The 22,534-nt window shown below is 39.5% G+C and overlaps 1 protein-coding gene across 4 annotated transcripts in view; it reads right to left on the reverse strand.

Moving 5' to 3' along the window:
• Positions 1-11,251: 11,251 nt before the first annotated feature.
• NCKAP1 (NCK associated protein 1) overlaps positions 11,252-22,534 on the reverse strand; it is a 59,276-nt gene continuing 47,993 nt past the window's right edge. For all 4 annotated transcript variants that reach the window (XM_051787764.1, XM_051787763.1, XM_051787762.1 and 1 more), the window contains 5 exons: positions 20,305-20,398; positions 18,596-18,712; positions 15,154-15,263; positions 12,881-12,970; positions 11,252-12,326 (listed from right to left, as the gene is read on the reverse strand). In XM_051787764.1, the coding sequence (XP_051643724.1) occupies positions 12,210-12,326; positions 12,881-12,970; positions 15,154-15,263; positions 18,596-18,712; positions 20,305-20,398 (528 nt within the window). In that variant the 3' untranslated portion in view covers positions 11,252-12,209. The remainder of the gene's footprint in view (positions 12,327-12,880; positions 12,971-15,153; positions 15,264-18,595; positions 18,713-20,304; positions 20,399-22,534) is intronic.

Below are 22,534 nucleotides of genomic sequence, written 5' to 3' on the forward strand. Positions count from 1 at the left end.
CACCTCCACAGGCAGGTGCTAATTTCAGGGACCAAAGTGTAGTTCCCCGCACTCTCAGAAGAAACTCTGGGCCTTGGAGACAGGCAGAAATGTCCACACAGTGTGTGACAGCCTCGGGAGCCATGGGTCAGGGTGCCTGTGCTCCTGAGCCTGCATCCAGGCTTGCAAAACAGCTGTGAGGGCAGGCAAAGGGGAGCTTGCTCCTCTGCAGGGGGAATCAAAGAGATCTGCTTTGACTTACCCTCTCAGCTCCTCAAATTTAGCCATAGCAGAATCTCAGGCTTGAATTTCTCCTTGCAGTGTAAAAAATATGTGTTTAAAAAGTATGTGGTGTAATAAAAACCTTACCCACCTGGTTGGGAACTGAATACACTGGGACCCTACCTGGCAGACATTGGATGTGGAAGTGGTGCATCCCAGGGTACCTGAGTCCAGTGAGATGGGCCAGAGCAATGCAAAGGAGCCAGTGCTGTGAACAAACAACATGACATTTTCTCATCTCTCTATTTTATTTCTGGAAATATTTTTTTCAGATTGCCTCCGATCTGTTTTAGAATTCATAACTACACAGGACAGCTTTTAAAGCATATCCTATGCTTTGCAGAAAATAGGATAATACTGAATATTCCTATGCCTGCTATAAGGCTATCAATTAAATAAGTTTAATTTTTTAACCCCAAGTCCACACGAGATGACACTGCACATCTTTTTTTAAAGGTGTGGAGGCTGGTAAAGCAGAAAAGAGACAGAGAAGAGGAGGGCTGTGGTTTCGTGCTGTGACAGTGCAGCTGCAGTGCTTTACCCTGCAGGTGGAGAGGTTCCATTAGCAGGGAAATAAAGCAGCTGGAGGAAAAGAGCAAACCAACAATCTGCTCTGTGTCCTCACGTACAGTTGCTGCACAACACCAAAACTGCCAACTGGAACTAAAATAGGTGGACGTACTTAAAATGGGGACTAGGGGGAGAAAGTGTGCCCTGTGCTATCTGGAATTTGAGACCAGTCTCAAAATAAGTAGTTTTTACTTTGGGTGCCACCACGCCACTGTTGGGAATTCTCTCCCACCACTTTCTGAAGATTCACGAAGAAAACAAAATCTCTTTTTACACTTTCCATCAATAAGGGCAATGCTAAACCTCTGGGGGTGGGTGGTGACAGCAACTGGATTCCTAAGCTCGGACAACTCCAAAAGGGTTTAGTCAAACCGTGGTATCATCATTCTATCAGCTCGACATCATGCATGACCAGCAAGAATTTCTTAATAAAAGTGTGCCCAGGCACAAGCTAGGATCAGCACTGCCTGCCTATGAGTTTCCTTTTGGGCTTTGGGAGGTTGGTACAGACCTATGAATTTAAAGAATAATAATACAGCCCATAGTATCACACAGAGTAATTTCCTAGAATAAACAACAGCTCGGTGGGGCTGAGGCCCAAGGCAGGGATTTGCCTCTGGAGTAGCTCATACAAAAATTACAGAAAAAGTTTATTATTATCATTGTGCTCCACAAGAGTCACAGTAACCCACAGCAGTGCATAGCACTGCCCAAGGCCCAACTTACTCATCCATAGCCCCATTTAAAAAAAAACAACTGGGTTGCCTTGGAGTGCCATAAGGATGGATTTCAGTGGGAGGTGGCTGGATAACCCTCACAGCTCTGGAATGGCTGACCAGCTTTATTTGAGGGTGCAGAAACAGAGCAGCACGAGGAAGGCTGCAAAGAAGATGAAAAGGGATTGTGGGGTTTGTTGTTGCACCCTTCCCCAGAAGGAAACCAAGTAAGGAACTGCTTCCAGATGCCTGGCATTAATTTATTGCTTTGCTGTTTTTTCCTTTACACAGTGTCTGTTTTTCCCCCTTCTCTCCTTGTTTTTGTCTTATGGGAGTCAGATAAACAGCAACAGATTTAAGAAGCAAGAGCTGGCTGAGATGCTCTGATTTCCAGCTCCTCTGGTAGAACTGTACACTAGCAAAACTTCACGGCTTAAAATATAGAAATATATGTATTTCAAGTTTAAGCTGGAGCAACTACGTTACTAAATAGAAATATGACCCTATTAAAAAATAAAACTGAAATTTGAAGCCTTCTTTGCAAGAGTAAGAAACGCAAAGGGTTTGGCAAAGATGAACACGCTGCAGCCCAGGCACTCCTGAGTGCATTCGTTAGCATCAGTCCTATCCTCAAGTGCAATAGTCTCCCTCCAGGGACATGACACATCCCCCTATACCCATCTCAGCAGCCTACCTCTGTGAGCAGGGTGTGCCAGAGGAGGCACAGGGAGGATGAAAGCCCAGCTCAAGCCATGCAGCATCTACTCCAGCCCGGGGCAGAATTCAGCAGATCAACAGATCTGTATTTACGTTTCTAGAAGGAAAGATACTAAGTAGATAATGTGGAGGCATTTAACTTCATGGTCTATGAGCTGCTGAGAAATCAATCTGTGTCTAAAACAAACAAGAGTACATAGTGACAGGAGGGAATGGCTTCAAACTGACAGAGAGTAGGTTTAGACTAGACATGGGGAAGAAATTCTCCCCTGTGAGGGTGGTGAGACTCTGGCACAGGTTGCCCAGAGAAGTTGTGGCTGTCCCAACCCTGGAAATGTTCAAGGCCAGATTCGATGGACTGAGCAGATCCGAGCAACCTGGTCTAGTGGAAGGTGTCCCTGTCCATGGCAGCAGGCTGGAATGAGATGATTTTTAAGGGTCCTTCCAACCCAAGCTGTTCTATGATTCCATGAAATTCAGAAAAGAAAAATTAGAGCAAAGATCAGGAAAAAATGCAGAACACGTGTCATTTTTCCTTGTGTAGCAACTCTGCCAAAGATGCAGGGCCCACGTGTGCAGGAACATTTGTATTTTAGATACCATAAACCCCACTGGCACAGTAGGGAACAGCCTATGTTAGGCTGTAAGCTTTAGGTGACATTATAATAAAAATCACCTTTCTCCTTTCAGTTTGCATGTTCTGCCAGACCCTTGAGATCACTGACCTGCAACAGTGTTCAGAGAAGGTGCAAGTTCACCCCATGCCTGGGGGACTTCCCATTGTCTTCCCAGTTCAGGTTGCCCAAGGGCCAGTGGGCTGCTCTTTATAAACCAGGGACTGCTGTTTATGGTCTGCTCCTGCCCATTCCAACTGAAAAAAGGTGCAAGTGTGACCATATCTACTCAGGCTGTTCCTAAGAATAAAAATAGCTGAGACAAAAATACTTCTTTAGAACAGGTTTTTGTTTTCCTGAACCTTTCTTTAGCAATCTCAGGATTACATATGACTTAATTTGCTCGTATACACTGCCTTAGAAAAACAAACACAAAACCACAAACCAAAAACAACCAAGCAACTCACCAAAAACAAAACCCTAAAATACTTCTTATATGGCTGTTACTAAAACCATAAAATCATTGACTTACAGAGTCATAAAAATGGGATTTATTGTACATTTCCTGTTCCAGCCAGGGTCTTGTTTCAGCTCCCTCAGGTACAAAAAACACAGGAGACTATTCTTTATTTTAATAATCTTTCAAGCTTCTCCATGGATGACTTGGAAGTAGCAAGGAAGAAGAAAAGGTTCTTTTAATTGCAGTCTTTCAGACTGCAATTTTTGGGGCTGTTTTTATTAGACAGCTCATTATTAACTGTCCCTTGCCCTCGGGGTCTGTATGCCTCCTAGAATAAATTTTTTCATATTAATATTTCCTCACATTACCTGTCTTCTTGAAGTCCCAGCAAAAAAAGAAAAACATATTTGCCCAGTGTTTTGCATCCATCTTATGGGTAAAATTAATAGTATGGCTAGGAAAATATGCTGCTTTATCTTTAAATATCAAGAAGCCTAACTAACGTGCATTTCAAAGACAAAATTACGCCAATTCTGTTCAATATTGCATATTACAGGCTTTCAGTCTGTGCACACAGGAACACATACCTCTCCCGTAGCAGTCTCATTTTGCAGGCTGATTTTGTTTGCTGCTTGGGATTTTTCCCAGATTTTTGTGGCCATGTCAGGGTTTACAGCTCCTTGATACTGAAGTTTGCTACCTGCAACGCTGATTTTCCACCTGGACATTGCAACATGGATCAGTGTTCCCGCATATTTACTGAAAGTGGTATGTGCTTCTCGGAGCACTTGGCCATTCTGAGGGCACCTAGAGCAGAAGACACAAAGCTGAACTTCCTGATGTGTCTTTGCCACCCTCCCTGAATCCTTCCAGCTCACTTTCAGTGCAATATATTGTGCAAACCTGAGCCGAGAGATTCCAGTGGAGGAGAAGCGCTGCTCTTCCTTGTTCAGCTGGAATTACAATGCCCACAGCTCTCCTGACTTGACAAGCATCAAGTACAGCAATGGACAGAACTCCCATCTTTTCCTTTGGGACAGCACATCTTAAATTTGGAGGCAGTAAAGGCACAGTTAGTTGGGCAGTACCCAGGGCCATGGACTTAGGACTGGGAAAGCATTTGCCCGTGTTTCAGAGCAAAGAAGCTCCATTTTCACTTAATTCCCCTGTTCCTCATAGTTCTGTGTTTATACACCAATTCCCCTGGGGCAAAGACAAAGAATGATTACAGTCACTTAACTGTACTGACTGAGATGTAATTAGTGTCCTGAAGGCAGTTCTTACTCTTGCTTAGGTGGGGGGACCTGCTGCTGCATGGGAGGGGACACCGGGGAGGATGCTCAGCTGCTTTGCTTCCCAGCAGACAGTTTTTTCCTTTTTTTTTTGTTTAAACTCTTGTTCACGAGTTTATGACACCCGAGATAGCCTCTGTGGTAGCATTATGTATAGATATTATAGATATTCCATTTCAATGCATTCAGTTCATTATTCCAATGTGACAAACTGTTGTACCCTATTACGATGCCCATGCATGTAACAGAAAATACATCCTTCCCTCCCACCCTGGCCCTGCTAGAGACACAACAGCATCCACTGAGCCCTCTCCAAGCTACAATTACCTCCAGATGGAGTGTTTAAAAAAAAAAAACAAAACCAAACAACCCTGCAAAGTTCTATAATGCCCTATACATTATGCAGCACTTCTAGTCTGGCCACTGCAGAAATAATTTGAGAGGTATGGCTTAAAGGCCATAACCACTCAGAATTTAATTCTATTAAACCATAAATTTACTATTTCAGATTTACATCCTCTCTGGTTGCATGGCCAGAGCCTGCCTCTGCTGCTGCTTACCCAGATTTATTAGCAGTGTCCAGCAGCATTAAGCACTGAATCTCACCCGTGCCTAAAAATAAGCCCTGCACAGACAGCTGAGTTTTGCAGTCCCAGCCTAATATCACCAGGTGTTGAAACTCAGACTCACCGCTCCTTTCAGGGGGAGCTCATTGGGTTTGATGTGCCCCAGGATAAAGCATTACCTATAACCAGAAGCCAAACCAGTTTGTGTGTATTTTTATGGTGTTTTTAGCCGTTACTGGTAGGATCACAAAGGGCTCTGCATGGAAACCTCACACCAAATGTAGGAGAAGGAACACTGCCTTTCCTGACAGCTTCTGCTGACACACCTGCAGAGACACACAAGCAGCAGACGCTCTAGAAAGTTCAAAACTATGAAACTGTAAGAACAATTTCACGTTAAGGAGTTAAGTGTGAAGCCATTAGACATTAATAACCCACAGCCTAAAGTAGATCTTGTTCTTCTTTCAGCCCTTTGCAGCAGTCCACAGCATTCAGTATGTCCAGTGATTTACAGGACCTTCAAAGTATGCACTAGGCCATACTAAAGCTCTTCCTTCCCCCCTAAAACATGATTTGGGGAATATTTTGGGAACTTGGGGACTTTCAGATCATAGTTCTTCATCCCACACACACTTCAGTCGTGGCAGAATAAAATTTATGCCCAGGACATTAACATGCTTATCTCTCTCCAGTTGTATTCTCATGATATTAAGTATTTACTTTTAACTAAGAATTTAAAAAAAAAAAAAAGTTAAAAAATAGGGTGAGGGGGTTGAGAACTAAATGTTTAAAGTTGCTTTACCTCTCTACTCAACAACCTTCCACAGCTCAAGTGAAACAGGAAAAAGCTAGTGGCATTTTCCTGGGAAATATTTATAGGTTTTAAGTGTGGCCATTTCGCTGTCCCTCCCCTAGTATTGCTTTCACAAGATCCATAAAACTAACCTCCCAACAAGCTTTTCTCAGGCTAGGGCATGTTGTTTGGGTTTTTTTCCCCCACATTTATAGACTGTTCCTACAACGCCGCTTTTTTCCCCTCCCTGACGCTACAGGCTTGCTTACTAAAATTGGAAACACATATCCTTTTTTAGCAATGTAGCTCACAAGCATACATACAAATATTTGCCAGTTTAACTGGGCAGGAGTAAACCTGATCAAGGTTTTGTGACTTAGAAAAGCTAGTGTATTTTCCCTGCTCACCAAGGATTAATGAAATACTCGATGAGCCTGTCCTCTGTTCGCAGGGCTGTCAGTCACCACGCTGGAATCATTAGAATACAAGTTTAGAAAAAGTTATTTTCCAGTGCCATGGGATTTTTTACTGGGAGCTTTCCTTAGGGAGAAGGCACTGCCTGCATTGCATCCCAGTTCCAATGCTTTTGCAAACTACTCGTGCTCTCACAGCCCCGTCCTGCTTGACTCAAGGTTTTAAAATGGCCCTCAGTGGTTATCACTGCCTTTAATTTCACTCTCCCCTGCACTCTGGGGTCACTGAGTCCTTATAACAGCATGTACACCCAGCAGCTGGAGTCCAGGGACCTCAGTGTGACACCAGAGGCTATGCCCTTACTCACAGTTCTCTGTCCCCAGCTCCTACCTGCAAAATTACGACACCAATACACAACTTCTCTTCTTTACCACTTGGATCTTCTGCCAGCAACTGGGATTTTGAGAAGCTCTGAGGTGATGTTGGTTTAAAATGCTCCAAGATCCTCCTTGAGAGGCATCTGATACCTATGGCAAATGTGCTAAGTGTCAGCTCTGCCAACAAAATCCACTACCACCAGCTGAAGAGACATTTAAAACAAATGAACTCTGATTCCACACACTCCTCAGCAAAGGGCTGTGACCACTTTCAACCAGTGCCTGCCCCACCATGGATTAGCCAGCGAACAATTAGTATTATATGATAAAATTCAGATACATTTTAACTGTCTTTTTGCTGGTTCCCCTCTGAGTTTTGACTAGATAAAAGTTAAAATATTTTCTTAGCACTTAATCAAAAATTGGTACGGAAATAGCAGTGCAATTATTCCCTTAATAAAGTTACCTCTAAAGGAAGTACCACAGGCTCAGCCCTCTGATTTGTTATCCAAAATGAAAAACTGCTGAGATGAACATTTTCACTTAACTGATCACTCAGCATCATTCCTGACATCTTCCACTTTAGACACACATGGAACTAAATCTAAACATCACACACCAGTATCTCTAGTGTTTCATAACAGGCACAAAGAGAGTTTGTCCTGTCCAGTTCTGCTGACTTGGTCTTGGCAAACATGCTCATGGTAAGACACCTCAAGTTTGACACTTGCAAGGATCCTTTATTTACAAATGATCCAAAAGCCAGGTAAGTTTGCTTCACATGGAGTGTGGAATAAAGAAGACACTTCAGGTGAAATTTTTAGATGCAATTCTGAAGTCTCTGAGAGATAATACAGATTTAACCCACAAAGTATCAAATGACTTCAGAGTCATAAAATGTAATCAGAGTCACTGAGGAATGTCCTTCCAATATTCTCTGAGCACTCTGTCACAAGCACTTTCCTCTCTTACCTCCCTTTTCAGTCCTCTTCTGTATCACCATGATTAGTATAATCTTAATTTACAGTGCATTCGTTGTTTTACTTCTCTTTCTTTCATGTGACTATGCAAGGAATGGTTTCATTGTTGCTGTGTTCGTGTCCTTGCTGTTGTTAAAAAGACAATTGACTTTCTATTAGGAAATAATCCTGCTCTTGCCAAACACAAGACTTCTGTTTTCTGCACTGGTTGCCCACCGAGGTTCCCTCAAATTTAGCCAGGCTCAAAGGCAAGGGCAGGGAGCACAAGAAGAGTTTGCAGGTAACCTGAAATAAAGCCTTTCCCATATTCCAGTTGCAACCTGAAGTGAGTCCTGACAAGACATGACAGTATGTGGTTAGTGGACAATGAACTGGATTTATGACCATCAGTGTTTAAAACACTCAGCTGTAACAGCTTTGCAGCTCACACCTGGACTCACAGGTGCCAGTCTAGTTTTTTTTATTATTTACCTTTGTTTTTGTGAGAAGGTATTTTGTAAGATTACTATGATCATGAGCAAGGCAATAGCCTGGAAGCCTACACAAGAGACTATTCAAACACCGTTGCTTCACGTGAGGCTCAACATACGCTTTTCATTCTGATTTTAATCCTCACAGTTTCTCTTCCTGAATTACGTAAGAAACACTGACACTATATCCAGTGAACAGGTCATTTTGACCCAGTAGTGCTAGAAAAAGCATGACTAATAGCAAATGAATATGTTTTTGGATACAGGTCAGGGGGACATTTTGATTTTGTTATCAGTTGGTAAAAATATTTACAGACTTTGTAACATGACAAATAGCAAAAAGTATACAAGGACTGGTCAATTCAAGCAAAAAAACTTCTGCCATTTCAGGGGAAGATTTACCTTCACCATAAAGATGATTCAAAAATTCTACTTAAAGAAAGATATAGGAAGAACTCTATTATTTTTGAAAATGGTTATTTGACAACACTGAAAGCAGTGGTTCTCATCCATGAAACCCAATCAAATGTGTGTAGCTGCCATTTAAATTACCTTGCTTAGCACTGCCAGCCATGTCCACGTTTCAGGGTTAGCCTCAGGCCTTGGAATAGCCACAGGGATTGAAATGGAAGGAGTTTTCCTGTATTCTTTCAGTCCTTAATTTATCAGCCCAATTTAGTAGAGAATACAACTGCATTAAATTACTTCTATAGCATCCAAAATGCATTACAGCATTAAAAGACACCTGAATTAGAATGTGAGAACAAATTGAAGCCTGTGTCTAAAAAAAACCTTTTACTGATTCAACAGGTTAATTTGCTACACCTAAAAACCTAGCTTTGAGTTTGATTCAGCTCGAGGGAACAATTCACCAATAAAATGTTACAGCATCAGTTCAGACACACCCAAACTTACAGAATTTATAAGTTACTGGTAAATAATAGACGGTTCACTCTTCAGTATGAATCACAATGCTGAATCCCAGGACCAGGGAAACTTTTGGCAAAAATGCAGTTTGGACACAAGGCATATTTACTTATGGTCCAGAATTCTTGAATCTGGAATGAATAAGCTCTGAAGTCATACAAGCCCATGATGACCTGCTGGAGAAGGCTCATATCTGTCCTCAAATCACCAGCCTTGTTTCAAAATTTTCTGGGGAGAAAGAATGCCATTCTCCAGTGCATCAAAACTAGTATAGTCCAAGCATCAAGTTTGGTTACCAATTCCTTTTCCTATATAGAAAACAAATTGCTACAGCAAAAAAAGGTTTAAAAGGAGCCCTTTTTTTCAATGGTAATCTTTTGTCTTGACAGACATCTTTTTTAACTGTAAAAATAGTTTTCTGGGCAGCAACAGGACATTCTTCTTCCACACTCTAACAGGGCAGAGAGCCCTCCCCCACAGATTAGACATTTGATCCAAACTGACTCCATATGGGACTAGCTCAGCCCAGCCGTCTGTGCTCCAGGCTCCAGGAATTACAAACACATCTGGAAATGTACAAAAGGCCACCTGAGATGACTTGACATACAATGGCAACAGCTGAACTTACTAAGCTGTGGACATGGTGTTGCAAGCTCCAGAGGGAGAATTCCTTCTCTACCTTCTTCCCCAACAAACTTGGCTTACCGGGTTTATGGCAGTTTGTGCAGTGCGTGAACACAGCTTGCCTTGAGGACTGTGCTGATGTGCTCTGCCTTCCACAAACAGGCTGAACCCTAAATAGTGCTGCAGTACCTCAGTTGAAACCAGAAACAACAGAAATGCAGCAGGAACCAAGTAAGGACACCCTCCCACCCCAACTCAAACACGGATGAGTCCACGATTCTCCCCCAACTCTCCTGTTCTTCCATTTGGTTCTGAGCTTGCCCAGCTTCCTGCAGGAAGGGCAGTTGAAAAGGCATCACCTCAGAGATCTGTGTGCCAGACACCACATATATGTAAAGGGTCCCACAGAAACTACCGAGTCTGAAAGGCTCATGACTAAATCTAATCCAGTTGTGTCAGAAGCAGCTTCTTGCAGAGACCCTGTCCTCATCACCTATTTGTCAGTGATTACCTCTGTTCTAGGCTTGGTTCTGTAACACCTCAAACAGCGGAAAGCCGACAGGGATCCAAGGCAAACAGACACATACAATCACTCTGCACTTAAAAAGATTAAAGACACAAAATAGGTTATTTCTTAAACTTGAGTTTTTCAAGAGTCCATCTTGAAAACAGGCATTGTTTTTCCACAAAAGGCTACATTACAATCAAAATCTTAATTGAAATCAGGACATTTGAATGTATTAGATTATAAATATTACAGAATAGAACTCCTAAGTCTTGCATTCAACCTAATTTCTTTATGAACAAACTTATTCATTATGCTACTAAATTATCAGTTTAAAAACAGTTCCATGGTTATAACATAAATTAGGAAAAATATAGATGTACTGTCTTACTTCCTTAGGACAATTTTATTCCAGTACTTTTTTCCTCTGGACAGAGGAAGCTATTGTAACTGAGCACACAACAGCTCTTTCATAATAGAAAAAGTTACCAGCATGCACAGAAGTTGCACCAAGAACAGGGGCTCTGTACAATGTCCAGAGCCTGTTGAGGAACACACAGCTTTTATATGCTGGGGATTACAGAGCACAACCATCTGGTCAGCTTTCAGGCTAAATGAGCCCACACTGTCCTGCAGGCCAATTTGCACGACTGATAAAAAAAAAAAAGGCCTATTATACATCTGTCTCAGTCATGCCTGATGTTACGGTGTTAGCAACACTCGCCTGTTCCAGGATTATTTCAAGTTTTATACTTTAACAATACACATTATTCCTGTGGGTACAACCAGCATCGCTACGGACTGTATAAATGCTGCTCTCACTTCATTGTGTAAAAGTAAGATTTAAAGGATAATGGCACTAAACTGACACTTTTTACATTGTTTTTAATTCCTTCTTCCAACTTTTTACAAGATTCACTATCGCAGAAGCCAAAAGGTGAAGGATTAAAAGAAGTCTTCACATAAAAGCTCTAAGGATTGATATTTAATGAACTGTGAGATGTAAATCAATGCACAACAGCACAGCTTAAGCTTAAAATACTAGGATAACATTTATATTAAAAATAATTCACCTACGGATAATACAGTCTAGTGTTTATTGTATGTTATGGAAGGTACACTTGAATTTCAAAAATTTAAAACATATAAAAAGTGGTTAAGGGCTAACATGTTATCAACATGTGATACATGTGTAAGAATGTTTATTATACAGCAGGGTACAATGGTAGTGTTAATGCCAACAGGGCACCCACAGAAGTTAGTTTAAAAAAAATTTCCACTATGCTTTATACAAACACCACCACTTGCTGTTGTTTAAGAGTATGGGGAGAGGATCTCTGTCTGTAGGATAAGCAGTCCTAGAACGTTTTTAATGTTAGATAGTGTCATAGTACGTAGATCGGTGAAGGTTTCAAAATAAAACTAGAAATGCTGTAATTACTTCACAGAAATGCACATCCAATATTTGTTTTCAATAAGAACAATAGGTACAAGATTATAACTCTCCCTATATGAAATAATTTACACACAGATGAAAGCTACACTATCTAAAATAATCACTAAATACATTTTTCTTCTGGGAAATAAACAAGCAATTTCTGTTTTGCATGATCAATATCAAAAAACATATAGCAGAAGTAGTATTTTTAAAACATAACTGATGCTATAAAGTTAAAAAAAAAAAAAAGGAAGAAACGAGAAAAAAGATTTTCCATGAATGTGCAACCTAAAATCAACCAAGCTTATATCGTAGTACAACCATATTAAGAAACCACTGATCAGGAATACAACTTTATGGAAAAAGTTTATAATTCACAAAAACTGTTCATCAGGCCATAAAGTAAAAGAGCTCCACAGTTTACAGATCAAACTGAGGCCACATAGATGCGTGCGTGCTATGTCTTATCTCCAGTGAGTAGATACTTAGGCAGAGGATGTGACACTTTGTTTGTAGACAGCATGGTATGCATTTCTCAGCAAGACGTAAGGGAAACAAGACTCCAAGAGATCCATTGTCAGGAATGGAGACTCCTGCACAATCTGAAAAATACCAGAAACACAAGGTTTTGCAGAACACCTTTTACTGCCTGCTGCTGATAATCTGTTCTGAAGTAGATACTTCTGGCCTGCAGTAACCACCCACATGTTTCAAGGCAGAACTAAATAGCACAAAGTTTAAAATGTAGGGGAGAAACACTGCTATAAAGGCACCACTTCTAAAAGCTTTCCTATATATGCAGTCATCTTCTGAAAGATACAGAATACTAAAAGGAACCCTCTGAACGCTGGTTCTTTAATGTGAAATTTCATTTTAGTGTTGTATGTACCAAGTGAACAGTGACAGTGATCTGAACAACACGATACAATGCTTTGGGCAACAAAGGACAATGGCAAAAACGTGTGTATGTGTTTGGAGGAACGAAAAAAAAAAAATCCTGAACCTTGAAATGCCAGGAAGGAGGACACTAAAAATGATTTCTACTGGTCTGGGAGCTGCAACGCTCAAGGTGACACCCAAAAACCCCCGGCTGAATGATGCAACATGAAGCCTATTCCTTCAGTTAGTAGCACAAACAGAACACACAAATGCTCACCATGTCTAGTAGTAGGTAAACAGATTCTCTGTTTCTTGTGGTAGTTTTGTCCGTCTCCTGGCCAATCTTCAGCAGACTGGATGATGCAAGCTACGTAAAACGAGTATTTCAAAGCAATAAATAAAACAATGCATTGATGGGCTTCTGCTATTTTGCTACACACAGCCAAGGGACTCTGAGCTGTACTAATAATGACCAAGGAGAGTAATCCTGAGCACAGGAACCACTGGGCTTTAGCCTCAGTGAGCCGTATTTGTCTATTCCTAGCAGTGATATGTGCTATTTCAACACAAAAGGCAAATTAATTTATTGCAGAGAATTTTTAATTGTAATCATTGGTTACCAATTATAAAGTCTACTGATATTAATGACAGAACTTCCAAGGGATCGAAGTCTGACTCCTCTGTCCTTTCCAATATACGTATTTCCCATTGCATATTTCCAATGTACATATCGACTCACTGCATTTTTGTAAGATATAAAGTGATCGAAGTTTTAACTGCTTGAAATTGTACCCATTTTGATACAGAAGGAAAAGCTAAATTTTACTGCCTAAGCTTTAAAGAAATGTCATCCTAACTGTAAATTAGTAATATCTCATCAAACCACGAGCAACCTATTTTTCCTAGTTTTAGAAGGCATCCTAGAAACTTCTAACATGCACTTAGGTATTTACAACCTCAGGATCACAGAAAACAGTAAAATACTTGATTTACAGATGCCTTGATACTTCATGATTTCATGCCTTAGAAATTTGAAAAAAAAAACCCTTCCCACTTTCAGATGTACAATCATCATTTATGCCCTCACACCACGAACTGGCAATGTGTCTAAACCACATGTTTACCAGAAATGGATTTAAATTAGAGCACTAAGTTTAAAAATCTAAATCAATATTCCTCTTGAACAAATTCTGTCATGAATCAATTTGTAATGTGAAGTCAGTATACACACTTCAAAAGATGCTTGGTACGTACTCATCAGCATCAAACAGCCTCCTAAGTTCCTTCCATATTTAATTAACTTGGACAGGAAAGCAGATCATCTCCAGCACTACATTTTTAACTCGAGAGAAATGTGAATTTCTTTCAGACTAACAGTAAGTGATACATAAAAGGTGCTAGAAAAGAAAGATTAACAAAATATCTAACTATCAAGTCATGGTCTGTGCAGTAAAAGCAGCGGTCTGAAAGCAGTCCATGAACAGTAAAAAAATGCAAACCTCATACCAAAAGTGTTTTCATCTCACGAAACTATACTGGTTTCCTTCACTTGTCAAATGTATGCAACTTGATACAACTATTTCTCTTTAATCTTTCACAGCCAGTAGTTGCATTAGACAAGGTCAATGGCCATAAGGTTTCTTCCTGTTTTACAAAATGCAGTGAATTTCCAGAAGTGAAAAATTCTTTTAATTAAAAAAAAAAAAAAAAAGAAAAATTGTTTCTGTGAACTTCTGGTTACAGAAAGTTACCTAAAATAAGGAGGGAAGGGTTATTTTTTCCCCATTTCAGTGCCAAACAAACAAACAAAAAAAATCAAGAACCACTCAAAATCAGTTGCAATTTTTAAAAATTTAAGTGAGGCTGCTGTTTTAGCCTCTAGTTTCCTTCAAGTATTGCCTAATTAAGAGCCACTTTAAAAATTCAATTTCTGCTCAAGCAGCACACCAAAATGTATTTAAAACACATCACCATCACCTGAGGGCTTTTGATTTTTTTTCTAAGCATCACTAAGGATTTCAGCAGCTTTCATCTTCAACCTACACTGAAGCATAAAAAAATTGTTCTTCCCAACTAGCTCAGTTACGTGCTGCTACCTGGCAGTTCATGTTTAAGAAGGGCAGGCACGTCAAAAGGGACAGCACAAGAGCCATTCTGGAGTTTATTTTGCTTTTTCAAAGAAGGTAACTGAAGTGCCTAACTTCATGGGAAAAGTCTGCTAGACAGAATCTTGATTTCATATGCACTGCACATTTCTTTTTCCAGTCATGGGCCATGCAATGTGAGAGATGGTATGTGCTAAAATACTAAAGACTGTACTGAAAAAAAAATTATGACACCTGTACTGATTTGCTCCTGTTGCTTTCCAACATCACACATATAGAACTACTATATAGACTATAAAGAACTACTGCTCAATTTAATCTGTGTATAGATCTGTATTAACATGCTTCTCTCTTGTGCAACAAAAGCAGATTTCTATGAAATCAGCTTGCACTGCAACCCAAATCAACAGCACATTTTAACAATTAGAAATAAAGTTATACATACAGCCAAAAATTCTTTAAGACGGTCTTCAATGCTTCCCTTGTGGATGGTAAATAAAGCTGCAGCAATCTGGTTGATAGCTTTTGCCAAGCAGTGAATGTTGTTGCAATGCCCTGATCAAAAACATAGGCAAATTAACCTCAGCATCGTGTTTGAAAATGACAGTATTCCTTGGAAAACATCACCAAAGAGACTTGTCACAACGGAAGAAGAACACTTTGCATCTTACACAGAGGGAGCAAAGCACTCTTGCACGCTGAACTTGCCACCAGAAGCACTGATCTCCCTTCCAAATGGTCACAACAACCTGACAAAGATCCCCCGGCTTTCAGAAATAAGGGAAAGGAATATATTGGAAGTTTGTCTGGTTTCCTACAAAAGAGTATTAACACTTGACTGGGCTAAAAGACAGATGCAAGCAGGACTTTTTCAAGCTGATTGACCATTTCTTTCCCTCCTCTGTGTAAATGAAGAAGTCCTCATGCCCAGACAGTATTCTCTCAAGAGGTCTAAAGGCACTCGAGCCAAACTGTTGAATTGCTAATTGCCATACATAACATCTTGCCTAAAATTCACCCAGGCTTCAGAGCCCTGGAAGGTGATTATGTGACACCAGTTTTCAAAAAGAGCAGATGAACTGCTCCTCAGTAAGCCTGGAGTCTCTTCTAGAGGCAAATTAAGTCAAATCTACCACTTTACAACAAAATTAACAGACATTTGGGCAAGTATCTTGGGGAAATGCTAGCATATGAGAAGGAGTGGTCTTTGAAGGGGTTAACAAGTACTCAAGCACGCAAACACTGCTGACTCTTACCAATTCTTTTTGACCATTGTTGAGCACTGAGCTAATTTTTTCATTCAGTCATTTATCATAACTCCAATTTTCATGCTTGAATAGCGAGGTCAGCTGGACCCCATCACTCCACATGAGAAAAATCCATTTTTCCCCATGCATATCACTATGAAATTACATCAAATTAATTGTATCTGTCATTTCATTACCCAATTTACTCAGTATTGTAATAACTCTCTGCAGCTTTTCACTCCTCTAATACCCTCAATAACTTTACATGATACAAAAATTTTCTCATCCCACTCTTCAGCCCCCCATTCAGGTTGGTATATGGATATGCTGACTAGTAGGTCCCAGTGAAGATCCCTGTGGATCTCCGCCAGGAGGCCCCAAAAATTGATACTCCTACTCTTATTTTTATGCGAACATTAGTCAAGAACATCTGTTCTGCTTAATTCTGATTTAAATTCGTATTTGTTTTTGAAGAGACTTGTTTGGTTTCTTTTTTTTTAAGTGACTTCATGTCTCTGGCTGTAGAAAAAGAATCAGCCAGGGAATTTAGAAGGGGAACTGTTGTCTTCCAACCTGCAACAGGTTTCAAGTATTTAGAAAAGGCTATGGCTCTTGCAGACTAGTGTTCTACTCCAGCCTCTAGTTGCCAAATTAGCCCTCTAGCCTGGCATTTGAGTAGCAGTTCAGATTCCTTACTGGGAACAAAAGTAAAAAGTCTGTTAGTGTTTGAGCCTTTATCTGGAACTAGTGGAAGAAACAGACTTGATCTTGAAGAAGGCAGAGGGAATGCAGACAATGCTACAGCTGTCCAAGCACTGTCTGTATTTGGGAGATATCTCTTGCCAGATTAGAAACCTGAAACTCCTTCAAATCTGTGACTTGTTGATGGATAAATTCAGGATTTGTCCCAGGAATTTACTTCATAAAAAGCAGTATTTATTAAGTTCACATTCTGGAAATAGCATTTATACTGTTTCAAGCCAGATGTTTTACAATAAGAGTAGAACACAAGAAAAAAAGTAGTATTATGCAAGGAAGGCAGGAATGACAAGGTCTATTCTGTTTGTTCAGTTATTTTTGTAGAGTGAACATTTTTTATATGTATTCCTTTTGCCAGACTCTTTTCCTCTCAATAAAAGAACCCACTCAGTAAAGAATTATGCAACACAGAGGTCACGTCTCACAAAATCAGTACCAACTCCTAATACAGGCTTATTTGAGTTCTAGGTGGAACTTCTCCCCAGTCAACACTTTCTTTCATGCCATCTTATTAACTGGACTTACTTTAAGGACTCACAAGGCTTCGCCTGACTTCACGTTAAGAGTTATTTAATGTAAATGAGACCACGTAAACCAGAATATTTAAGCTACGTGGTACAAAACAAGCAGAAGATAAGAATGATCTGTTGTTTCAGCCTGCTAAGAACCTGAGGAAAAAGAATGCAAAGACCAGTAGAAATACTATGGGAGTGCAGACAACATGAAACAACTCTGCAGGTTACAGATTGTTCTTCCCACTCATAGGGAAAAGCTGTTAACTTGAAAACTTGTAACTTTTCAAATCAATGTTCAAGTTCTGCTCATTTCACCAGATTTATCCAATTTTTTCACAACTGGGAAAGGCCACACTGTCTTTTTAAAATGAAACTACAGTTAGCAGATCCCTAATCTCTCAAAACTGAACAGAAGGTTGATTAACCCCATTTAAAACAATCATCTTGGGTCTCTCAAAAAATGTGATTTGCATACCACACTAGGTGATACAGAAAACTTTCCGAATTTTTGGTATTTTCCTGCTACTTTAAACTTTCAGAAGTCAGTTTACACTTATTTTGTGAGTTACAATTTTGAGCAGATTAAAAATAATGCAACTTGGAAAAAATAATTGGAGAAAACATGCTGTACCCAGTAAATGATGCAGAATAAACATGGTCTTTTGTGTGAGTCAGGCTACACATCACAAAGGAAATAGCTTGGACAGCTGAAAGGTGATTTTTATATGTGTTGGAACAGTTTGTCAGTGTTTTTTAAACTTAATTTTGTCAGCGTGAGAACTTTCTTTGTGGATTATATGCAAAGAATTTCCTTGAGGTAAAGATTATTTTTTTAAATAAGAAAGTTGAACTACTGTGTAGGAAATCTGTTCACAGTTTACACCTTCCAGATTCTGTTTCCAAAACCTCATGCTTGGTCATATGAACAGCATATTAAATATAGAAAAGACACCTTGTATGACTGGCCCAAAGCCACTGTAAACATTATAGTCTAAGTATCATGTTTTAATAGAAACTATATTATTACATAATAAGTCTCACGCTAATTAATGCAGAATTTGTGCTCCAGCAATTCCACATGTTAGGACAAGATTGCCCCCTGCAGTATCTGAACTGTTCTGAAAATTTCAAGCACAAAACTGCTTTTTTATAGAAAGTTATGTCAAACAAGAGTTTAAGTAAACGCTATTTAAACTACTTTCAGAAGAACTTGACTAGATTAGGGCTAACTGATCTTTAAATTTTGGTTACTATGAAATGTAATTAAATATTCAAAGCAAATGTATTCAAGATACTACCAGGACTATTGTGAAGAGAGCATTCACAGCAAATATTGAGATGACTCTCAATACAGACTCCACATTACCTTCAATGGCAGGGCTGTACTGAGACATCACATTACTCGCCAAAGTCGGCAAGGAGACAGCCACGAAGACCATGAGAAGGCAAGCAATTTTATATTCTTCTTCTGGACTTATGTTTTCTAAAAACAAAAATAACGAAGTTCTTTCATTAAAAGAAGTAATCTTGAAATATTTCCTTTCGACTGCAGGAAGATTAGAGTGGAAAATGTTCAACCGAACCGAAATTTGAACCCCAAACCAACAAAATGTTTGCACTGTGAAAGGATGAATATGATGTCAGTCTTGCCAAAAGACACAGGGTGGAGCTGCAAAATGTCCAGTCTGATATCTATGAGAACAAAGGGAAGCCAGTGCCACCCCCTCACTTTTAACCATTTAGTTACTAAGACTTTATCATGCTGAGCAGAATAGTCATCTTTTCATGCTGATGTAAACCCAGTTATTGCTCAGAGGTGAGGAGGGTTTTTCTTGCACTCTCCCTTTGGCAAATGAACAGAGAGTGACAGTGAACTCACCTCAAATCCCACAAAACCTTGTGCTTTCAAAAATAGCAGCATCGTCACACATTAGTGTAAGATTAATTTAAATAAAGTCAACCATTGGTGACACACAAGAACTTGTCTCTATGCAAGCTGAATTACTAAAAGTAAAATATTTCAAACTGCAAAGGTAAGCATCAAAATACAAGATCATAAACAGTCATGAGAACATACAGACATTCCTCTCTCTTGTTCACCCAGTTAAAACATTTCACCGCAATAAAAATAAACCATTTAAAATGCCCTTTTTGATACCAGGTATCTTACAAAGATATACTTCTGTATATACATTATATACTTTCTGTATACATATAACAAGACCTTGGGTTGTGGGTTTTTTGAGGTGCACAACGAAATTGTGCTTGACACTGAAGTTCAAATACTGAAATGCCCCTCAGAATTATCTGTATTTTCCTCCTAAAATAACTACTATTAAAGCAAGAAAAAACAACTTAGCATTTAAAATAGTCATGATCTGATTATAACAGTAAATATCCATAACACACAGAGGAAAAAAAGCAATTAAATGCTCAGTAAGGAAGATACAGAAAAAAGCTGAAGACTCAAAAAGCACTTAGGAGTCTTAATTCATGTCTTTGAACATGCCAGAATAAACAAAACTGAAAAGCTTGGACAGCAGTGCCTTAAAGCAAATAAGAGGAAGCACTATACATGTTAGAGCATTAACATGATTATTTTCCCATGTTTTTCCCTTGCAAGCTCCATGTTAACACCTGTATAACACACTGGTAACAGTGTTGTGAGATTCATGCAGCACATTCAGCTGACATTTCAACTCCTAACACTTCCTTAGGTGACAGGTTTGTTACAGATCTGTGTCACAGAACGGATCTGTAGCTGTTCACAAGACATTGTCATTAAATGACAGGAGTTTTCACCATTAAACTCCTTCAGCATCTGCCCCTTATTCTTTTCTAGGCCAACAAGTCAATTCATGTGTCTTTGAAAAGCTTCTCAAGCTAATGATCAGCAGGCACAAATAATTCATGTTCTTATGCCATTTATGAAGTTCATTGAAGGAATACAAAGGCCTCAAGATACACAAGTTTCCTCCTAGCACTGTAAACACTTCTATGCCTGGGTACATTTACTTTTCTGCTCCATCACTTTTTTTTTTTAACATTTGTCCTTTTTTAATTGGAACTTCTTACCTGATTTTTGGGAAGACAGTGCTACAACCAAGGCAGGATCAATCTCACAGGGCAATCCAGCAGCTGATGACAGTTCATATACATTCATTGCCACCTGAGGCAAAGAACAAAGACAACACTGAATGCTTTTGTGTAAGGATGATGAAGCACAGTTTTGCTGTCATGTTTAAAATGTTCATGTTAAAGTTTAGGGCACTAAGGAATTTCAGAGATTTGGCAAAAATAAGATAGAGACTCTAGATTTTGTTTGTTTCTAACCTACACTGAGCAGCTGGGTCAGTACTTTGTGCACCAGATTGTAATTTCTGTGTGTCAAGACAAACAAAGCCTGTATACTTTCCTACATTACCTCCAAAGAAAACACCCTGACTTCCAATTAGCTCTTTCTACATTTTTCTTTAATGTTCAAAAGAAACTAACATATTTTCTCTACCAGATCTAAAGCATCAGCTCACATCTGCAAATAAAGCATTTTTAAACAAAAGCAAAAAGTCACAACTTGGTGAAACAGAGAGAGGCAGAAATCTCACAGCATTCAAATTTCAGACAGATTCAGTGTTCAGAGATTTCAAGCACCAAGAATGAGACTCCACGTGCCCCTAACATTGGGAGGAACCAAGAACATCTTGAAATGTATTCCATTTTCCAGCCTATCCCGGGACGTATCTTTTATTACCATTGACGAGCATTCAATACAGTTGTTGTCAAAATAGTAAATGGAAAGAGAAGAAAAAGTTTCTGAAACCATAGTTCAGACGAACCTCTGCAAAAGCAGGTCTACACCACATAAAAAGGACTACAGGAAGCACTAGCAGTGTGTCATACTGCCATTAATATCTGAGAATTTTACACTTTGCCCATAAATTGTCATGTGCAGTTGAGCAGCTCCTCGTAGCAAACACTGTGCAGACTATCCTTATTTGTGTGCTCCAGGCTGGCATTTGGACAAGGTTCACAGCCAACAGGTTAAAAAGAATCATAGAATCATAAAACAGTTGGAAGAGACCTTAAAGATCATCTTGTTCCAAGCCCCTGCCGTGGGCAGGGACACCTTCCACCAGACCAGGTTGCTCCAAGCCCCATCCAACCTGGCCTTGAACACTGACAGGGGTGGGGATCCACAGCTTCTCAGGGCAATCTGTGCCAGGGCCCCACCACTCTCACAGTAAAGAATTTTTTCTTAAAATCCAATCTAAATCTACTCTCAGTCTGAAGCCATTCTGCCTTGTCCTGTCACTACATGCACTGTGGAACAAATAACAACCTGTTTCTAAAAGCCTGTACAGACAGCCCAACAATTTAATATTAAAAATATTCAAGAAAAAGGAGAAGAAATCCTTATTTTGACAGTCATCCCAAATAATAATAAGTTTCAGGGATAGAAAAATAAAAATAACATTTCATAACAAGTATTTATTTCATCAACAGCTTTAAAGCTATTTATGTTTTGCTTGGTAAATTCAGTACATAGGAAATTATTATGTCCTAAAATATGCCCAATAGGGAAATTCTCCCAATCCACTGTACAATGCCTTGTAAAGATCTGTCTGTTGACATACTTTCATTTAAGGAAAAAAGGCAAGAGCCAGGCTGCAGTGCCCAGCAGGGCTTTATTTAGCAGTACATAGCTTTCTTTTTTGCCATCCAGTGATGGATTTTTTTTTTTCCCCATCCAATCATTCCAGTGACTGTAAATTACTCCACTGAATTCCAGAAAATCAGCAGCCAGCACTATGCTCTCTTGTATCTGCTGATGCAAATGAGTTCAGCAACATCACTGGAGATCCACTGGAATGTTTACAATGATCATCAGCTTAAAAATATCAGTGGTAAAATACTGTCTTCGATGATTACTGTTGCAGCCTTTATCCCACCCTGTTTTTCACCACTCTTTTGATACCAAGAGGGTGTAAGATGCTTTCTGAGAAGAAAAGGAGTGAACTTTCCTTCTCATCTCCTCTGGATGCTGATTCCTCAAGTCCAATAATGGAACATGATGCTTTGGTGATCAATAACTTTTTCTTTAAGAAGGCTTTTATTAAGAAGTGCAAAGGTAACTTGCATCATTTTAATATTATGCCTTAAGGCCCTAATGTTTTTTTTATTTTCTAATATTGGTAAGCCTTATAAGTTTTATAAGTAGATTTTAAAAGCAGTAACCTTCCCTCCTTTGTCCCTTGTCCCTTTCCCTTTCTCTCTAGCACCCTTGTTTACACATTCCTTAACCCTC

This window comes from Manacus candei, unplaced genomic scaffold, assembly GCF_025592945.1.
Source record: "Manacus candei isolate 608988 ecotype Guabito, Panama unplaced genomic scaffold, ASM2559294v1 h1tg000023l, whole genome shotgun sequence".
Classification (NCBI taxonomy): domain Eukaryota; kingdom Metazoa; phylum Chordata; class Aves; order Passeriformes; family Pipridae; genus Manacus; species Manacus candei.